Source organism: Octopus bimaculoides, chromosome 16 (genome assembly GCF_001194135.2).
Source record: "Octopus bimaculoides isolate UCB-OBI-ISO-001 chromosome 16, ASM119413v2, whole genome shotgun sequence".
Taxonomy (NCBI): domain Eukaryota; kingdom Metazoa; phylum Mollusca; class Cephalopoda; order Octopoda; family Octopodidae; genus Octopus; species Octopus bimaculoides.
In genome coordinates, this window is record NC_068996.1 from 27,379,121 (window position 1) to 27,399,734 (window position 20,614).

General features: G+C 35.2%; 1 protein-coding gene across 5 annotated transcripts in view; it reads left to right on the top strand.

Moving 5' to 3' along the window:
- Nucleotides 1-20,614, top strand: part of LOC106875582 (ribose-phosphate pyrophosphokinase 1) — an 88,155-nt gene that overhangs the window by 62,522 nt on the left and 5,019 nt on the right. For 3 of the 5 annotated variants that reach the window (XR_008265724.1, XR_008265726.1, XR_008265725.1), the window contains 6 exons: nt 7,572-7,755; nt 9,839-9,937; nt 10,178-10,302; nt 12,548-12,721; nt 13,192-13,351; nt 13,987-14,162. Coding sequence is in view for 2 of the 5 variants with exons in the window: in XM_052973645.1 (XP_052829605.1) it covers nt 7,572-7,755; nt 9,839-9,937; nt 10,178-10,302; nt 12,548-12,721; nt 13,192-13,351; nt 13,987-14,079 (835 nt within the window). In the remaining 3 variants the exon portion in view is untranslated. The remainder of the gene's footprint in view (nt 1-7,571; nt 7,756-9,838; nt 9,938-10,177; nt 10,303-12,547; nt 12,722-13,191; nt 13,352-13,986; nt 14,163-20,614) is intronic. The other 2 variants (XM_052973645.1, XM_052973647.1) reach the window with 2 other exon arrangements.

Sequence of the window (20,614 nt, forward strand, 5' to 3'; positions counted from 1 at the left end):
GTACACTGTTTACAGATCATCATCGTTTAACGTCCGCTTTCCATGCTGGCATGGGTTGGACGGTTTGACTGAGGGCTGGCAAGCCAGAAGGCTGCACCACTCTCCAATCTGATCTGGCAAAGTTTCTACAGCTGGATGTCCTTCCTAAAGCCAACCACTCCAAGAGCGTAGTGGATGCTTTTACGTGCCAACAGCATGATGGCCAGTCAGGTGGTACTGGCATCAGCCACGCTCAAATGGTGCTTTTTATGTGCCACCTGCATGTACTGGCATTGACAATGCTCGAATTTTCCTTTATTTTTCATGCCACCAGCACGGGAGCCGGTCCGTGGTCCTGGCAACGATCATGCTCAAATGGTGCTTTTAACATTCCTCAGGCACCAATCAGGTGGTATTGTCATCGGCCATGACAGTGATTTCACTTGCCTCAAAAGGTCTTCGCAAGCATAGTTTATTGTCCAATGATTGAATGGTACTCGTAAATGGGCTGGTTATATAGCACTGGCATCGGCCACGGTTATGGTTTCACTTGGCTTGTCGGGTCTTCTCAAGCACAGAATATCTCTAAAGGTCTCAATCACTTGTCATTGCTTTGGTGAGGCCCAGTGTTCGAAGGTTGTGCTTCACCACTTCATCCCAGGTCTTTCTGGGTCTACCTCTTCCACAGGTTCCCTCAATTGCTAGGGTGTGGCACTTTTTCACACAGCTATCCTCATCCATTCTCGCCACATGACCGTACCAGCGCAATCGTCTCTCTTGCACACCACAATCGATGCTTTTTAGGTTCAACTTTTCTCTCAAGGTGCTTACACTCTGTCTAGGATGCACACTGACATTACACATCCATTGGAGCATACTGGGTTCATTCCTTGCGAGCCTACGCATGTCTTCAGCAGTCATGGCCCATGTTTCACTGCCATGTAGCATAGCTGTTCACATACATGCATCATACAGTCTACTTTTTATTCTGAGTGAGAGGCCCTTTGTCACCAGGTAGCAGCTCTCTGAACATTGCCCAAACTATCCTTCATCTAGCAGCTACACTTTCAGAGCATCCATCCCCGCTACTGACTTGGTCACCTAGGTAACGAAAACTATCAACTACGTCTAGTTTTTCTCCCTGGAATGTGGCAAAGGTTGTTTTCTGCACATTTTCAGTGTTTATTGCTCCTGAGCATTTGCCACATACAAAAACTATCTTCCCAGTTAGCCTTCCTTTGATGTTGCTGCACCTCTTATGTGTCCATAGCTTACACTGGGTACATCTTATGGAGTTTCTACCTACGCCTTTTCTACAGATCGAGCAGAACCATCTACCTGAGGATGAGTTATGGTTTGTCTGCCTTCTTACTTATTAAGACTTTGGTTTTTGCTAGGTTGACTCCAAGGCCCTTCGATTCTAATCCTTGCTTCCACACCTGAAACTTCTACATCTTTTGCTTTCCATGAATTTTTTATGGGTCCAGCTAGTTATTATTTTTCAGATGATTTTGATTAAAATTTCATAGTAAACTTACCAGTTGCTTCCAAATCTTTAAATTAGGTAACCACAGTTACAAATGCAGATGAATTTCTTTTTTAAGTCTCAGTTACGAAAACTAGCTTGTGTGTATGTGCAGTAGTGTGTTTAAAGGTATTCTTTTGTATGGATTGTTACATTTCAGGTGTTTGCACCTGCTTCTTTTTAAAAGTAATTTATTCATGAAAACAAGGGCATTACGCATTAAAAAAAAAAAAGAAGATATACTTGGCCTATTACACAATAAACCTGAAATGCTTAATGCTGCAGAGTTATAACTGATGAAGGAAACCTGGACAGTTAGCTTGCAAAGACTAGAAATGCTCATGTCATTAACCATTTAGTGTTTAAACTGGCCATATCTGGCCCAAATATTTTACATGTTTTATATTCAAACTGGCGATATCTAGCCTCTCACACCTAACCTACATTGACATTCTAAAAATAAACAATCACATCATTGAAACCTCAAAGCTATAAGGTGAAAAAGTGTTACATTTAACAGAGTTATCTGAACACTAAAGGGTTAAAATACTGCACAAACCTACCTTACAGGTTTGTAACTTGTTTGGGTTGTTCCTCATTCACCTCCTCCTACCTTGTATAATTAGCAACTAGGTGTTGTTGAAGCAAAGGCAACATTATTCTTCATTAACACTATGAATGACCCTAGCTCCTGCACAAGATGTGTGTTACCCACTCATCTAATGCAATTGTTTAGCATAGATATATGTGAAACAAGCATCAAGAACATGTTCTACTGTCTGATTTTTATGGCCAACGGCTTGGTATGATCAGACAATATTTCAGTTTATCACTGCTGCTTCATTGTACAGTGATAGTTGGCCCCACATCCATTGCCTTCATGACTATATGTCTGAATATTTTTCAACCTTACATGACAGAGCTGCTTGATCCTAATTCTCCAAGGATGATATCACTAAATCAGTTCATGTCTACTTGGAAGAGCAGATATTAAATATAGGAGAATGAGTGTTTTAGATCACTCAGTTGATATACAGCTTTAAAATGTTCTGTTCATATCTTTTAGTAGAAAGTAATGCAAGATGACTTGTAGGAAGCAATTTCTTTGCCAGATATAAAGTAAGATTTGGCTCTTGTCAGGTGGGTTAGTGCAGAAAAAGAACAAGAGAGGCATATGTACTTTTCTTGAAGCAAGTTTGAAACTAATTTTTCTGACTAAGAATTTCATCACATGATTTGAGTTGAGTGTTTTTTTTAGTCATTCACTATTCAATGGATTAAGAATAAATATAAGTTCTAAAGAAAAAGAACAACTCAGGTTTAGAATATTTGATTTTTATCTCTTGGTGATTTCTGAGCTTTGTTCTGTAGTAAATTACCAGCCTATGAGAGAGGTATTGTTGAGGAAACCAATATTTTATTAGTTGAAGATAATATTGAGTGCAGCTTATTGGTAGTAAGAAACTCTGCAAAGAGCTGAACAGCAGAGGGTCTTCTTCATGCAAATGTTTAAGTCTATAACTCCTTACACTTCAAGGAGACTGGATGTCATCTGGGTTATGATTATTGACCACCCCTCTGCTACCACATTCTATGCCATTGTACAAAGTAACACCCTCCTGAATAGTTAAGGTGCCCCAAAGTCAAGGTACCTTGGATATTGTAACCAGTTTATTGTAAGACAGTTGTCTTGGCTAAATTATACCTTTTGAAATTCACATCCATTCCTCATTGACCCAATTCAATTGGAACTCTTCACAGCTGCCGAAAATATGTGATTTCACTTTGTAAATAGTTGAGTTATAGTATCCGACATTGCTTGACGTGATATCTGAACTCAGTGAATTTTGGGAGATTTTTTTTCCACACTTTTTTGGCGTCGATTTTTTTTTTCAAACTTTGAAAATGGATAGGAGTTTCTTGCTATCAAGCAGTGATTCTGAATTTAAAGGTTTTTCAACGGAAAATATGGAGATATTGAGAAAAAGAATGAATGAGATACAAAAGCATGTGATGTACGAGAATGAATGGGATATTTCTGTATCCAAAACCGAAAGCAGCAATTCTGAAGAAACTGAAAGCGGCGATAGAGACAGCAAAGACGATTTTACACCAGAATGAAGTAAAGATTTTAAAAATGCTTTTATTAGCAATTTTTCTGAGGAGATGGGGTCTATCCATAGTCTTTCTTAGGAAGTGAAACCGTTAGACTTTTATTTTTTTCAGTATGCTTGTTTGAAGCGATCACTGCGGAAACAAACTGTTACGCAGAATGTAAACCAACAGTATATGCCAGGAAAGCCTACGAAATGGGGGATCAAAGTTTGTGAAGCAAATACTGGGTACTGCTGTGGATTTAGTTTGTATATAAGGAAAATAATGTTAGTCAGCATAGTGTAGGGTACGATGTGGTCTGGAATTTATCACTTCCATACCATAACCAGGGCCGTATATTATTTTTTGACCGATTTTTTTTTTTAGTTCAGTCAAACTTGCAGTGGATTTGGGTGGATTCCAGTATTTCAGTTTATTTCACCTTTATGGTACACTTGTTCTGTTGTGCATTAAATTCAACTGATAACCTAGTGATGTGCACAATTCTTCTAGATCAAAATCTTGTTGCATACCCAATTGAATGTTAGCTGATGATTCATTTTTTATGATGTTTAAACAAAATTTTAATATTTTTACCTTTTGCTCAGTTTACCTGGACTTACCTGTAATTAGTTACTTTGGGACAAAAGTTATGCAATAGAATTGATTAAGAGCCCTTTCTTTAATTATGTTCCAAATATTACATTAATATGTTGATAAGTAAAAAAGTTACAGTTGTTTAATGAAACTAGTCTAAATTCATGATTATTTTAAAATTTAATTGAAACTCATAAGGTGTGCATTTTCATCATCATCATCATCGTTTAACGTCCGCTTTCCATGCTAGCATGGTTTGGACGATTTGACTGAGGACTGGTGAACCAGATGGCTACACCAGGCTCCAATCTGATTTGGCAGAGTTTCTACAGCTGGATGCCTTTCCTAACGCCAACCACTCGAAGAGTGTAGTGGGTGCTTTTACGTGCCACCGGCACGAAGGCCAGTCAGGCAGTACTGGCAACGGCTACGCTCAAAATGGTATATTTTACGTGCCACCTGCACACGAGCCAGTCCAACGGCACTGGCAATGACCTTGCTCAAATGTCTTTACACGTGCCACCGGCACAAGTGCCAAGAAGGCGACGCTGGGCACAGGTGCCATCACGATTTCACTTTCGCTTGCCCCAACAGGTCTTCGCAAACTGAGTTTCGTGTCCAATAAAGGAAGGGTACGCATAAGTGGGCTGGCTACACCCCTGGCAGAGGCCTTGAATTTAGGTCTCATTTGGCTTGCCAAGTTTTCTCACGCACAGCATATTTCCAAAGGTCTCGGTCGGAAGTCATCGCCTCGGTGAGGCCCAATGTTCGAAGGTCGTGCCTCACCACCTCATCCCAGGTCTTCCTGGGCCTACCTCTTCCACAGGTTCCCTCCACTGCTAGGGTGTGGTACTTTTTCACACAGCTATCCTCATCCATTCTCGCTACATGACCATACCAGCGCAATCGTCTCTCTTGCACACCACAACTGATGCTTCTTAGGTTCAACTTTTCTCTCAAGGTACTTACACTCTGTCGAGTATGCACACTGACATTACACATCCATTGGAGCATACTGGCTTTGTTTCTTGCGAGCCTACGCATGTCCTCAGCAGTCATGGCCCATGTTTCACTGCCATGTAGCATGGCTGTTCACACACATGCATCATAAAGTCTGCCTTTTACTCTGAGAGAGAGGCCCTTTGTCACCAGCAGAGGTAAGAGCTCTCTGAACTTTGCCCAGGCTATTCTTATTCTAGCAGCTACACTTTCAGCACACCCACCCCCACTACTAACTTGGTCACCCAGATAGCGGAAGCTATCAACTACTTCTAGTTTTTCTCCCTGGCATGTGACAGAGGTTGTTTTCTGCACATTCTCAGTGTTTATTGCTCCTAAACATCTGCCTCATACAAAAACTAACCTCCTAGTTAACCTTCTTTGATATTGCTGCACCTCTTATGTGTCCATAGCTTGCACTGGGTGCATCTAATAGAGTTTCTACTTACGCCTTTTCTACAGATTGAGCAGGGCCATCTACCTAAAGGGGTTTGTGTTTTTTCTACCTTCCTACTTATTAGGACTTTGGTTTTTGCTAGGTTGACTCTAAGGCCCTTAAAAATATAGTAATGAAAGGGTTAACATAACTTTTTGTTTTTCAAATTGATTTAAAAGTTGACTTATCATACAACCTGCAGTATTTACAGTTAATTAAATGCATAATTGTTAAGGATCAATATATAATTCAAATAAGATAATAATAATGGTTTCAAGTTTCGGTACAAGACCAGCAATTTTAGTAGGGAGGGAAAGTTGATTACATCAATCCCACTACACAACTAATATTTATTTTATCAGTCCCAAAAGGATGAAAGATAAAGTTGATCTCAGTGGGATTTGACCCGAGAACATAAAGAACTGGAAGAAAAGCTGCTCACCATTTTGTCCAATATTGTAATGATTCTTCAAGCTTGCTTCCTAAGTGAGAGACCTCATAAATGATAAAGAGAAAGATGCTGTAAATATTGGATTTTGCAAAGTCATCTATCATTCAAGTGATGTTACATACACCTGTTTCTAGATATGTATTTATTTTGTTTATGAGAGTTTAAACTATTCTTATGTCCAGACTAGATTTAAACTGGCCAGATCCAGCCTCTTATACCTATCTTATGTCATTTTAAAAATAAACAATCGCATCATTGAAATCTCAAAGCTATGAGATAATGCAGAATTAATTTGAAACAATGTGAATAAATAAGCATTATGTTGTTGCTTAAACCAAGTTCAGTACTGGTTTAGCAGAGAATAAAAATTTTCAGTTGTGACATCCCTTTCTTCCAGACTGCATACAGTACCGCATTATTGAATGTATCTTTTATTTTCTCAGGATACAATAGACGAATTTGGGTTGCTTTTCCTACCAGTTCAAGTGATAATGTTGAGGCTCATATGTTTGACTGTTACATATTAAATGCAATGTACAATTAACAAGTATATCTGATATGCAGTCGTGGAAAAAACAAAATAAAACCATATTTCTGTGCTTTAGTAATTTAAACTTTAAATGATTTTAATACTTTTATCATGAAGGCTGTATTGAAAGCGGGATGTGAACATTGAATAGTCTTTAACCAATATTTATTAAGTCTTTGTTGAGACAATGGAGCAGTGGATTAGATGATTATATAATCAATATATATATATATATATCTATCTAATATATAAAATAGAGATGTGTGTGTATTTGCTTTTCACGTGAAAACGGCTTCACCAATTACTTCCATACTTGCGATGCATGAATAATTTGACTTGGACATATAGTAGGGTCTTCATTTGACTTAAAAACAAAAGAAACAAAATATTGCATTATATTTATGATTCAATTCTTTAAAAATGTTTCTCAATGTCGACTTCTGGTAAGATGTTATAGGACATCAGAGGCAACAATAAAGCTACATTAGTTTTCTCAGGAATGACTGGTAATGAATGTCATTCCAAGAGGAACAAGATCTGATGAAATAAAAGCATGCATTAAGTCTTCACACCTATAGATTAAAGTACTGAAATTCACCTTCAATATGAATGTGCAAGCTTTATAATGAATAAGATTCCAACAGTCATTAAGAAGTACAAATCAGTTGATTCAGTCCTTAATGAAAATCAAGCTCTCCATTACCCAACAAAGTTCTTAAAGGTAAAAAGTCCCAATAATGCTTCTGCAAAATTTAAGATTCATTCATGATGGTCACATATATGGTGGGGTTAAGGAGATGTTGAAACCAAATATAAAGCATCTAATTTAATCTGTCCCTGTGTCTTTCTGCAGCAGTTCCATTGATCATTCGTTTATTTATGATCTGTTGGTATATTGATTTTTTAAGAAAATGTAAAGTCTTTTATTTATCAAAGTTTAAAAAAAATTTTTCTATTTCAGTGTGGAGATAGGAGAGTCTGTACGTGGTGAAGATGTCTACATCGTACAGAGTGGATGCGGAGAAGTCAATGACATGTTGATGGAATTATTAATCATGATCAATGCTTGCAAGATTGCTTCTGCCTGTAGAGTAACTGCTGTCATACCATGTTTTCCATATGCTCGCCAAGATAAGAAAGACAAAGTAAGGACACCAATATTTGTATTTTACATGTAAAATGTGTTAACCCTTTAGCATTTAAACTGGCCATATCTGGCCAAGATATATCTGTTCTCTGTTCAGATTGGCCAGATATGGCTTTTCACACCTACCCTTAGGTTAATCTATAAAGATAACCACATCATTGAAATATTGAAGCTATAAGAAAATACATTATTAATTCAAAACAATGTGAATAAATATGACATTCAACAAAATGTTAAGGGATTAAATTTTGGAAGCAGCAAAGCAAGATAGCAAAAATGCTAGTGTCACACTACGCTAAATATTTTTGTATCAGCCAAGATATGGTTGAAGACAAAATACTTCAGAGGATCACTCTGCACACTCAATAAAAACAAAGTTAGGTCAAATATGTAATTTGGTGAGTTGGAAAGCTTCAATCAACCTAGATTATCCAAGCTACGAGAAGTCAAAAATTTTCTTTAGATTTAGCATATGAGTACTATATACTTTGCTGAGGAGTTAAATTAGGCCTGTTCTATACATTGGCTTTGAAAATATTTGTTTCACTAATCAACTGATCTTATCTGCCTTGTTTTAGCATTCTTGAGAGTTTTTGTCCTGATTGCTTGGAAAAATTTCTTTTCAACAAAGTTCTGCAACTCACTGTATTACGTATATGTAACACTGATGTAAATAATGCATTGTGGTTACTCTGCTTCATCTTTTGTTTTCTTTTTTTGTCCAGATCCCAACTTGGTCAGTCTAGTTCTTTATCCAGGTGAATCAAAACTAAGATAATTTGCAACAACTGAGTTAAAAAGTTTCAAGATAATTAGATGTAGTTTGGATATTTTAATTACGTTGCTATACCAAACTAAATAAATGTATCTAGTGACAAAACAGCTGTAAATCACAGTATACTACACCTACTCTCCACACTACATCTGCTCTCCTACAAAATTTAATCTTGCATCTATTCGAAAGATGTTAATAGAACAGCCCTCTGAACTCATAATCTATGCCAGATTTTTTTTGTTTTATTAGGCTGAGGTGGTGTTTAGCAACCACATTGTTTTGATGACAAAATTCTGAACTTAAAATTAGTATTTGTGAGCCATAGCCACTATTACATCATGCTCCTTTTTATCTGCATATTTTCTGATGTAATAAAGTCAATAAAGTTATCATTAATTTGTCAACGTTTGTGGGTGCTGGTGAGCAAAATGTTAATCACTTGGCTTTAGTTGTAGCTGTTCCAGTTCTTTTAATTGATCTGCAGACCTAGAATTCTTGATTTTTATTAATTATTTAGCATAATTTTTTAATGATTTAATTTTTTGCCTGGTATAGTGTATCTTGGAAAATATCCAGTGCAACTTTTTTATTAAGGGAGATTTGGTTACTGCTACATTGGTGTTCTTGTTGGTTAGATGGATTTAGCTGTTTTCAACCTTTCCATATAACAACTAATAGAATTACTGTCATTATTTCATTGATGGAATAAATATTTGAGTGAGTTATTCTTCATTTGGCAGCAGAGGGAAAAGGGTCAGTATTTCTAATGAACACTTGGATTTATAAGTAATGGTAGCATATGCTCAAGAGTTCACACAGTTATAATTTTACTTGCTCTCTGCCACATATGAGACAAGAATTGGTTTGCATGCTTACTTCACATTTCTGTGTTTATCATTATGGAGCTCAAATAAATTATGAGGACTTGTGCACAGTTGTTTAAAATTCTGAAAGCATTTTCATAGTGGCATGATAAATGATTCTACAAGTATCTGTAATATTTTCAGGTAGAAAAAGCAACTAGTTTAGATGGTCTCTTTCTCTTGCTCTTTTCATTCTTTTCTCCTTTATTTCTCTTATAGCTCCTCTCTCTTTCTCTCTCACTCATGCAAAAAAATTTTAATCTACTTATCTCATTAAACAAGATATATTCCATTATTCTGTATAAAACATAACTAACATTTTCTCTAATATCTCAAAAGAATTTTAAAAATTTGAATACTGAATTTGATTTTAACATTTTTATGCTAATTTCTTTAAGTATTGTTTTGAAATTATTGTGACTAATTTGTATTTGTTTTCTCAGAGCAGGGCCCCCATATCTGCAAAACTTGTTGCTAACATGCTCTCTGTTGCTGGAGCTGATCACATCATCACAATGGATCTGCATGCTTCTCAGATTCAGGTAGATACTTTTTTATATCATTGCCATTACTCTTAATTTCATTTTTCTTTTTGTATTTCTTTTACCCTTTTTCAACATTTAGCCAACAGTTTTACCTCACTCAGTTCACTTACTTTCATATTTTTGTAGTGTAAAAATTTTAACTTTTTTTTTTATTATGATTGAAAAAAATCTAAGATATTTACTGAAATAGGAATTCTATTGTTGCTTATTAACAAAAATAATTTCTTTTATATTTAGGGATTTTTTGATATACCAGTTGACAATTTGTATGCTGAACCTGCTGTGTTGAAATGGATCAAAAGTAACATTCCTGAATGGAGGAACTGCACAATAGTTTCCCCTGATGCTGGTGGTGCAAAACGGTGAGTGGTAGTAGTAATTGCAGCAATAGTCTTGGTGGTTGGCATCTACATTTAATATTCAAAATTTTAATATAGTCCAGGAGGTCTGTATTAAATAATAAAAACTAACCTTTGTGGTTTGTTGTCAATCTAACACATCATTACAGTCAGTCTCTTATGGAAATTTACCCTGTCAAATATTCTGCTGTCTTTATCTGAGTATTCTCAGCTAATGCTTGCAAATGAAGGAACTTGATTAGCATCTAGTAGTTTTGTTGACTTCCATCTAGAACTTGCAGGAGCATTACCACTATTGGTGGAAGGGAGGATATTTTCATGCTGCTTTAGTTTGTTGAAAACAAAATGACAATGCTATAGACCTGTTATGAGGTCTTAATAGTTAACAACCTCATTGGTTATTTGAGTATTTGAGAAGCATATTCCATTCTATTTGTTATTGTTGTTTAATTACAGGTTAGCCTTGGTCTCTCAGACCAATGATCAAAAGTATTTCCGTCTTGCCTTCCATCATGTCTTTTTTCCTATGTGTTGTGACAAAGTGATATGATATAAGAGGGTTTTAGCTGCTATTTCTTGCAAGTAGAATCTCTTGTTAGCTTGTCTTGACCTATCCAGATTACAGATTTAATCCGAGAAACATTTTGAAACTGCTGCTGGTGTTTGTATCTTCAGATTTATTGCAATTATTTCCACAAGGAATTATTAAAGTAAATCAAGTACCTGATTTCTGTAATGGTCATACTGTCGTTAAGCAGTTAATAATCTCTGCTACTGTTGTTTCTAATAGTCATGAAGGAATCCAAACACATTGAATTTGCAGTGTCCTCAGCAAAAACAACTGTTAATCCCATTTTCCCTCTTTAAAACACTAAGATAATGTTTATGTTATTTAACTCTTTAGCATTCAGATTAGTCTGTCTAATGATACTAATTTATTCATATTGTTTGGAATTTCTAATGCATTATCTTTTTGCATTGAGAGTTTGATGATGTGCTTGTTTATTTTTAGTATGATATCATATGGTAGGTGTGAGAGCCTGAACATAAAACAGGTAATATGTGGGCCACATCTGACCAGTTTAAAGGTTAACATAAGAATTGGTCTTCTGCATGTTTGATGACCTGTTGAATAAAACAAAATCCCTTTGAGGGAAAAAAAAGAATACATTCGCCAGATATGGTTGGTTTAAATGCTAAAGAGTTAGGTATCTGTTTGGCAAACTGAGGCAAGTAATGTAATGTTATTCGCTTGGTAATGCATTAGAAATGAAAGTAGTACTGTTTTGAACTTCTGACCATGTGGTTTAATTGGGTTGAGTCACTGAATAAGGCATGTAACAATGATTATCTGAAAATATTTAAAACAAAATCCCCCCCACAACTAAATTAAACCTTATCATCATCATTTAACATCTGCTTTCCATGCCGGCATGGGTTTGACAGTTTGGCTGAAAACTGGTAAACCAGAGAGCTGCACCAGGTCCGAATCTGATTTGGCATGATTTCTGTGGTTGGGTGCTTTTTATGTGACACCATCATCAGCAGTGACTACAATCTCACTTGGCTTGACAGATCTTCACAAGCAAGGTGTATCACCAAAGGTCTTGGTCACTTGTCACTGTCTCCATGAGGCCAGAGCTTTTTACATGCCACTGGCACAGGTGCCCGTCAAACAACACTGGCATCAGCTACAACTTGGCTTGACTGATCTTATCAAGTATAGTAATGACAAGAGACTGAGACCTGGAGATTTGCTGTGATTGAGAAGACCCGGCAATTAAAGTGAGTTCACAGCCATAGCCTATACCAGTTTCGCATAACCAGCCCATTTAAAAAGTACCTTTGAATTGTTGGGTGATACACCATGCTTAAGGAGACCTTTTGAGTCAAGTAAAATCAAAATCACAATCAAATCGAAATCAAAATGGAAATTGTAGTTGTGGCTGATGCCAGTACCGCCTGACTGGCTCCAGTGCTGGTGGCACATAAAAAAGCACCGTCCAAACGTGGTTTTATGTTGTCTGTGTTCAACATTGCATTTTGTATTTTTCAAGGTTGATAAAATAAGTAGCAGTCAAACACTGGGGTTGATGTAATCAAACACCCTTCCCACTGAAATTGATAGCTTGGTGTGCCAAAATATGAAACTAATTAAGTATCTATGTAAGCATTAGCCATGTTCTTTAAATGGTAATCATAGTATTATTTTTTTTTTGTTGTTTTTTGTTTTTTTTACTGCTACCAGTGTTACATCCATAGCTGATTGGTTGAATGTTGATTTTGCCCTGATTCATAAAGAAAGGAAAAAAGCTAATGAAGTTGCTTCAATGGTTCTTGTTGGAGATGTCAAAGACAAAATTGCTATTTTGGTAGATGACATGGCAGACACTTGTGGCACCATTTGTCATGCTGCTGGAAAGTAAGTGTTTTTCAATATTTGCACATGCTGTTTGTATAATTTTTTAAACCTTACACTCTTTTCAAATCCATCACCTTGCTTCTCTCAAATTTATATCACTGGAGTTCAAGGTGCAGGTGTGGCTGTGTGGTTAAGAAGCTTGTTTTCCAACCCATGTGGTCTTGGGTTCGGTTCTCACTGTGCAGCACTTTGAGTAAGTGTTTACTGTAGCAACTATATCCCCAAGCCAGTCAATATGGTAATCCGATCCCAAACCTTGGTGAAAGAAAGAAAGAAAATGTTGAGTTTTGGGAGGAGTTCTGTACTCTGTTAAATTTTGCTTTATTCATATTGAATATTTTTGTGTATGGTCAATTTTGAATTTTTTCAATATTTTAAAGTGATTGGGGAAGTACTTTTCAAAACCTGTTTGGTTTTCATATTCGATAGGTTGTGATACTTTGAATCAATTTGCCTTTTGTTATTTTCAGGTTGCTTGAAGCTGGAGCAGTTAAGGTGTATGCTATTTGCACTCATGGTATTTTCTCTGGCCCAGCCATTTCAAGAATTAACAGTTCTCAGTTTGAAGCAGTTGTGGTTACTAACACAATACCACAAGATGATAGGATGAAACAAGCACCAAAAATTCAGGTAGGATCTATAGTTAAGATTTTAAATTCTCAAGCAAATTTTGTTTCTTGCTTTTCAATGTTTTTTATTTTATTTATTTTTACTTTACAGTTAAATGCGCTAAAAAATATGTTTCTGTGTAATTGTGAAAATGTCTTATCGTTACATTTCATTAATCATTTAATTTTTATTTAAACCCTTTATTCGTTTTTTTTTTTTAACTTTGGTAATGGATGAGTCACTTTAGTTTCACAATCCTCCCCCCATCTTTAATATGTACCTATTACATATTGATCCATATGTAACACATTATACAAATTGCCTCTCATGTATTCTACTATGCTGTCATTTTCTCCACCTGGTATTAAGTTTGATACCAACATCTTAACATTCATTCATCTTTGTTCACTTATTGATGGTTTTATCTTTCTACTACTCTTACATCCCAACTTTTCTAAGAAATGTGATAGATTAAAAGATGTTTAGACTTCATAATAGGTAAAATAATAAACTAGTTTTCTGTCTTGTTCATTCTATTGGCTGACCATTTAGATTTTCATCAGAATGATCTGTTATTGAAATGATCTCTCCAGTGGCTAGCATCCTAACACACAATATTCTTTGATTCTCTTCTTTTTTCTCTTTCCCTTTTTCAGTGTATTGATATATCGATGATTTTAGCTGAGGCTGTACGGCGTACTCACAACGGAGAGTCTGTATCTTACCTGTTTTCCAATGTGCCAATGTAGATGCTGTTGCCAGTTGATTGACACTTTTATAATGCAGGTTCTTATAAAAGAAACAAAGAATATCTTCAAAGAAAACATGCATGGTTATTTTGTTTGAAATATATTATTTGCATGTTATTTGTGAAAATGAATTATGCACTTAACTAAAAATGATGCTTTAGCTAAATATTTTAGCTTTTTCTTCATAATTTCAGATTAAAACTGCTAAAGACTTTATGGGGTGGGAATTTTTTAAAATAAAATTTACAAAAATTGGGTTTTGTTTTCACTCCTTTTCTCTCAAAATTATTTGTATGGTTGACTCTGTCTTGATAAAGTCATTGTAAGATTATGGTCCATATTTTTAGTGAATATGATTAGCTTAATTTTTTTTTCATTCATAAGATTTAAGTTTTTTTTTTTCTCAATTCTTGACAGAGAAGCATGTGCATGCCATTATTCTTAGAATCTTCCTAATCTTGATTTTCTTTGTTAGGCTGCTGTTGCTTTCTTTTCCTCTTGATGAATTCATTACCTTTTCTTTTAATGAAATCATTACCTTCTCTAATTGGATATCAAGGTAAAATATTGCTTCAGTGCTCAGATCTCTTAATTTCTGGATAGAAAACCCGAGTATATGTAATTATTTTCTATTCATTTCAAGTAGTTTTTAGTGCTTTTTAGATTTAATTTTCAATCAATTTTTCCAGAGTCTCCTTCAGAATGTTTTATTAAATTCTTGTAATGCAGCATCTGCCATTTATGAAAAACAAAATTAGCTATTTTGGAATGTTTCTAAATGAAATTTCAGGCACTTTTCTGATCATTATATGGCACAATTTATTCAAAACTGTCACTGTTTGCTTCAGTTTTAAAAATCAAAACTTTTGTTAATTCTGTCTTATTCTTGGAATATTTTGAGCATTATGCAAAATATTAGAATTAGAGCAAAAGCAGGATACTTTTTATTTTATTTTCTCTTGTATTTTTGCTAGTTTTTCCTTCATTTTCTTTTTCCTCTTTCTTTTCAATGCTTTTGTTTATCAAAGCAATAGTAACTCTGAGAAGTTTCTTTTTCACATTTGGTCTGTGGTGTGTATTTATTATTATTGGAAATGCTGCTTCTGCTTCTTTTTTCTTTCTTGATATAAATTCCAAGAAGCTGTTCGGCTTCTTTAGAGTGCTAGTCAATTGTTGCTCTTTGAAAATAAATGACCCTCATATATATTCATACACATCTATTAAATATGCATTTTCTATCCCATCCATGTTTATAAATTGGGCAATATTTGATCGGTAATATTTCTTTGTAGACATGAGCATTAGAAGCCTCTTTTCAAATTGTGGTAAAAAGGTGATTTCTTTAGAATTTTTTTTTTTAAAATTTTGTTTGAAATTTCATTTCACCAATATCTCTCAATATTCCCTTTCTGTGGGCTAAGTAATAGGGTCAATCTAAACTGGTTTTTCTTTAGGATTTTTGTTTATATAAATCTTTCTTGATCCTCTTAGAAACTAGAGATTCTGATATAAAGCAGCTAGCCTATAAAAAAAACATCATAATATAACTATTGCATGAATCTGGATGAAATTGTTGAAACGACAGAATGATCATTGGTGTACATTGTGACTGGCTTTTATTTGTTATGTCTTTTCATCTGCCAAGGTAGATTGAATACAGTTAGGTCGATTACACAAGTGTTTCCACTTATATTTACAAGATTCCTGGGCATTGATTTCCTAATTATTAATAAGTAATAAATAATGACTCTGAATTCTAATTTACATATTAAAGTAATAGATACCTTTTAACTTGAAGATTGAAGGGAGAAAATGATTAGAGAAATTTATTTGATAAAACAATAAATTTTAAAAAAACGTGGTGCAAGTGGGAAGTTCTTTCTAAAATATCGTTAAGTTTTGTTTCTTGCACAGGAGAGTTCTTAATTCCAGTTTTTGACACACTGAAGTAACAATGCTATTTAAGCTGCAGTTTTGTGTAGGTTAAGATTTCTGCAATATAGAACTTTAAGGGTCAGTGATTACTTTTATGTGTTTGGTTTATGGGTATCTTTAAAATGAGTTTACAAAATAACTAGACATCTGGATATGACAAGTTAGCCCTCAACTGTGTATGAGCTAATTTCATCTATCCAGAAACTAGAATCTGTGTCATCTCTGCTAAAATTGTCTCTGTATATGTTAACTATCCACACTTGCTGTCACTGATTGAAAAGTAACACCCTATTTTAAAATATTTATAAATTATTTATTAATTGTAATTTTTACAAAAAAATAGATATGAGAGGAAAGCTTTTTGTATGAGGTTTTATTTAAGATTCGATATGAGCTCCAGATGTTGCACCAGCTTCTTGAGTTGACCAGAAATTGTGTCAGCTAATTTCACCAGGAGCTCTTGTGGATGATAGACATAACTAATCATATTTGCCCTTCAAGTTCTTCTAAAGTCTTTGTTTTGGTACAGTAGACTTGTTCCTTTAACCAACCCCAAAGAAAGGAGTGACAGGATATTAAGCCAGGACTCCTGGCTAGCTACTCATTTAGACCATGATGACCCATCCATCTCTCGGGGAAGTGGGCATTCAGCCATTGACTAACAAGAGCAAAATGTGGAAGGGGCACCATCTTGCATAAAAATCAAATCTTCAATATTCCCCCAAGCACTGATAGCTGACCAGATTTCATCTTGCAGCATAATGAGGTACCCTTCAGCATTCATGGTATTGCGAAATCCTGTCCGAAGTCATCTTACACCACACCATTACTTTGGGTGAATTCTGCATTTTGTCAAAGATAACAAGATCCTCTCCTGCCCAACAATAGCAGTTGTGATTGTTCACGAAGCCACCGATGTGAAATCATCAGTCTAAAGTAGTGGTTCCCAAATTGGGCAGCATTGCTCCCCTGGGGGTGGCGGAAAGCTCCAAGGGGGTGTTGAAGAAAAGTGGGGCAATAATGGGGTAGTGATTCATGTAGAAACAACAAAATAATGGGTTCATTTGGTTAAGTTTTATTTGTTAAATACAGTTGCTTTGAATTTGCTTCAGAAAGAGGTCTATGTTTGTGGTGATTAGTTGGTTTGGGGGTGCTAGGAATGTGGCCTGGGTGTTGAGGGGGCAGCAACCCCAAAAAGTTTGGGAACCCCTGGTCTAGAGGATGCCAATTTTCATACAAAGCCAGCATAGTCTCTCCAAACTCCATGCGAATGTTGCAGTCTTCAGCTGAGAGTGATTGGCAGTAGTGTGGCTTCAAAGTATGTCATTTAGGCTTCTTGAGCACAGTTTGTATTGTGTGAAAGGAGAGCCCTCTTTCCCTTGCTATTTGTTGAATTGACTTCCCTGGGTTGCGTATAAGCATTTCTAGAACTGCTTGTACTGTCTCTTGGTCATTGGACTTGGAAGGGTAACTGTTTCTTCAAAGCCATGAGTTTTGCGGGACAATTCTTGATCATCTTTGTGTTAACTTGGGCATGTATTCCTCTAATGGTCTTCCACCATCTTTGCACAACAGGTTTCCAAACTTCGTAACATGCCACTAGCTAGGCATGCTTCTGCAGGGTAAGTTATTCAGCCATGTTTATAGAGCTCAATAAATTTCAAACAGAGTAATGAATCTGGAAAAAATATTACAGATTAAATTCTCATACTTCAAAAAAAAAACAAAAATTTCAGAAAAATTTACAATTAATAAATAATTTATAAGTATTTTAATATGGGAGTTACTTTTCAATCACCCTGTGTGTGTGTATATAAATATATATATACACAAATACATGCGTTTGCTCCCTCTATAAAAGACCCCTGTAATAATGTTGCTAGTTCTCCTGTCAATAAACCAGCCACTTGCTTTGCTTCTTTGAAGACATGTGAAATATGAGACATTTTAATTTAATCAGATTCTGTAAGTAAAATCATGGCCATCCATACATTGTCATGTCCTTTATGGCTGTTCCCCCCCTCCCCCAGCTGAGAGATCTTTGTCTTGCAGGTGTTGGTACCGTGTAAAATGCACTTGTGTCAGTGCTACATAAATGTACCTGTGCAGATAGCATGTAAAAAAAACACCCTGCACACTCCATAAAGTAGTTGGTTTTAGGAAGGGCATCCAGCTGTTGAAATCATATCAGTATAGAGAACAGGCATTAAACAATGATGATGATATGTATATTACACGTTTTTTCCATGAACTTGTAAGGGAACATTGTTATTGATTGGTAGCTAGGGGAGAGTATAATTATTTTCAGCGAGGATTGATTAGGGATTTTAAAAGGAAAAGTTTTTAATTTCAATTATTATTTTATTTGCATGGCTTGACAATAACATTGTTTCTGGGTGCAAGGTATGGTGTCATCTTTGAGTACTTCTATAATTTGGTGTGCTCAGAATGAATGTGTATTTTGTTATTGTGGCTGAGTGCCAATCATTATGGTGTAATTTGTTCTGCTTTGCTTTTGTGGACCAATGTTAATTGTCTGAGACTAAAGGATTTCCATCTTTTTGACATGGTCTTGGCGAAAAAGACTACGTTTGGTTACAATTTCATAAAAACTTTCCATAATCTTAATACTCCTTAAAAGGCTTTGGGATAATTTTTGGTGCATTTGAAGAATATTTACAATCCAACGAGTCTACTTTTAATAGGGTTTGGTGAATTTCAAGAAAAACCATGTTTCCTTTCTTACAGGTAAATTGGTACATTATTTAAATAGCAGTATTGGACTGTATTTACTATTGAAAATTTATGAAGAAAAGAAAAAATACTTATTTGCATGTGGTTTGGATTTTTGTACAGTTTTTTAAATCAAAAAGCTTTATTTTCCTCACCAACACCATTTGATGTAGGATATATCTAAACAACCAGCTTTTGAAAATGAAACTTTCCCTCTAATCAAATTCAGTCTAATTTCTGCTACTCCTGTGTCAACCTTTTGCTGTTGAGGGTCATTTATTATGATTTGAATTTTGATTATTGGTATTTTTTTGTTTTTTCTATTTTGCTGAATTAAAATTTACTAATTCAATATTTTTAATTTATCACTGTTAATGTGTGTTTTTAATATTTAATTTTTGTACTTTAACATAAAAATGTTAAGATAGTGCTGAAAATTCTGTACTTTGTCCACAGTAGTTCTTGATAACATGTAATTGAGGCAGCCTCTATGACAATCCCTTTTCTCCTGTTTGTTTAACATATAATAAATAGACTGAGACGAAATAGTGTAACTCTAGGCATTAGTTCACCAGACTGATGGTCTTGGATTTCAGATTACTAGATTTGTCTCTTTAGCCATAAATAGGTACCATGTAATAGGACAGAACCATTTGAATTGTGGGTATTTCATTAGGATATATGGTGGCAGTAGTGGTGATGAGCAAGTAGAACTTATTACTGAGATGAAGTAATGAGTGATTACTATAACTGCATGCTCACAGGTTATCTGGTTCTGCTATGATTCATTCTGTTTTGATATTCTATTGACTAGTCAACATTTATATATATATATATATATAGATGTGTGTGTATGAGTGTGTAACATTCAGATTACAGCTCTGTAAAGGTTTTGTATAGTCAGCCATATCTTGCCAACTGCATTTATAGGTAATTTAAAAAAGAATTACATAACAGCAGCTCAAATGTGTGAATAATATTTATCAACAACAAGCTTGTTCAATTCAGCTGTTTCTTTTTGTTCTATAAGCCCTTGATGAGTACCATCAAGGACATATGGAATCTCATTGATAGAACAATCTCAAATGTGTGTCAGTGTGGTAATTTTTCTTATTCTGTTACACTGATCTCACCAGATTTCATTAAAAATTTACTTAAGATGAATTTAAACTTCTAAAACATAGCTTTCTCTTCACTTTTCAAAACTTGTTAATGTTTTAGAATAGGGCCTTTTGTGATAAGTTTGTTGTTACCTTTGACTACAGCTGACATATGATTCTCTTATTGAAACTTACAAGGATTATCGTAATTAGTCCTGTAGTTGAAAATCTTCCTCTGGTTAAATTAAATGATATAAGTTACTCTTTTAGAAGATTGGTGTTAAATGAAAGAAACTACTATAAACAGCAAATAAATTTATTATTTAACTTGAGTAATGCTGAAATGCCTTAATATATATTGCAAAACTGGTGTGTGTGTGTGTGTGCTCAGGCAAGCCTGGCTATATTTATAGCCTCATAATTTTAGGTTAGGTCCCCACTGCATGGTGTCTTGGGTAAGTGTCTTTGGCTGCAGCTTCAAGCAGAACAATACCATATTAAGTTGAATTAGTACACAGAAACTGAGAGAAAGTCTGTTGTACACTGTATAAAGAGTAAAGATCCCCTTCAGTCATGAATGACCATGGGATTGCACCTAGAAAGTTATTCGAGGCACAAGTCCAGGCAAGATTGTTTATGGAAGACCAGCAATCACCCATGCATACCAGCCTCCCCTCTCCACGCCACCGATGTTATTCAAGGGAAAGACAAAGGCCAATACAGCTTTGCACCAGTGACGTCGCAACCCATTTCTACAGCTGAGTGAA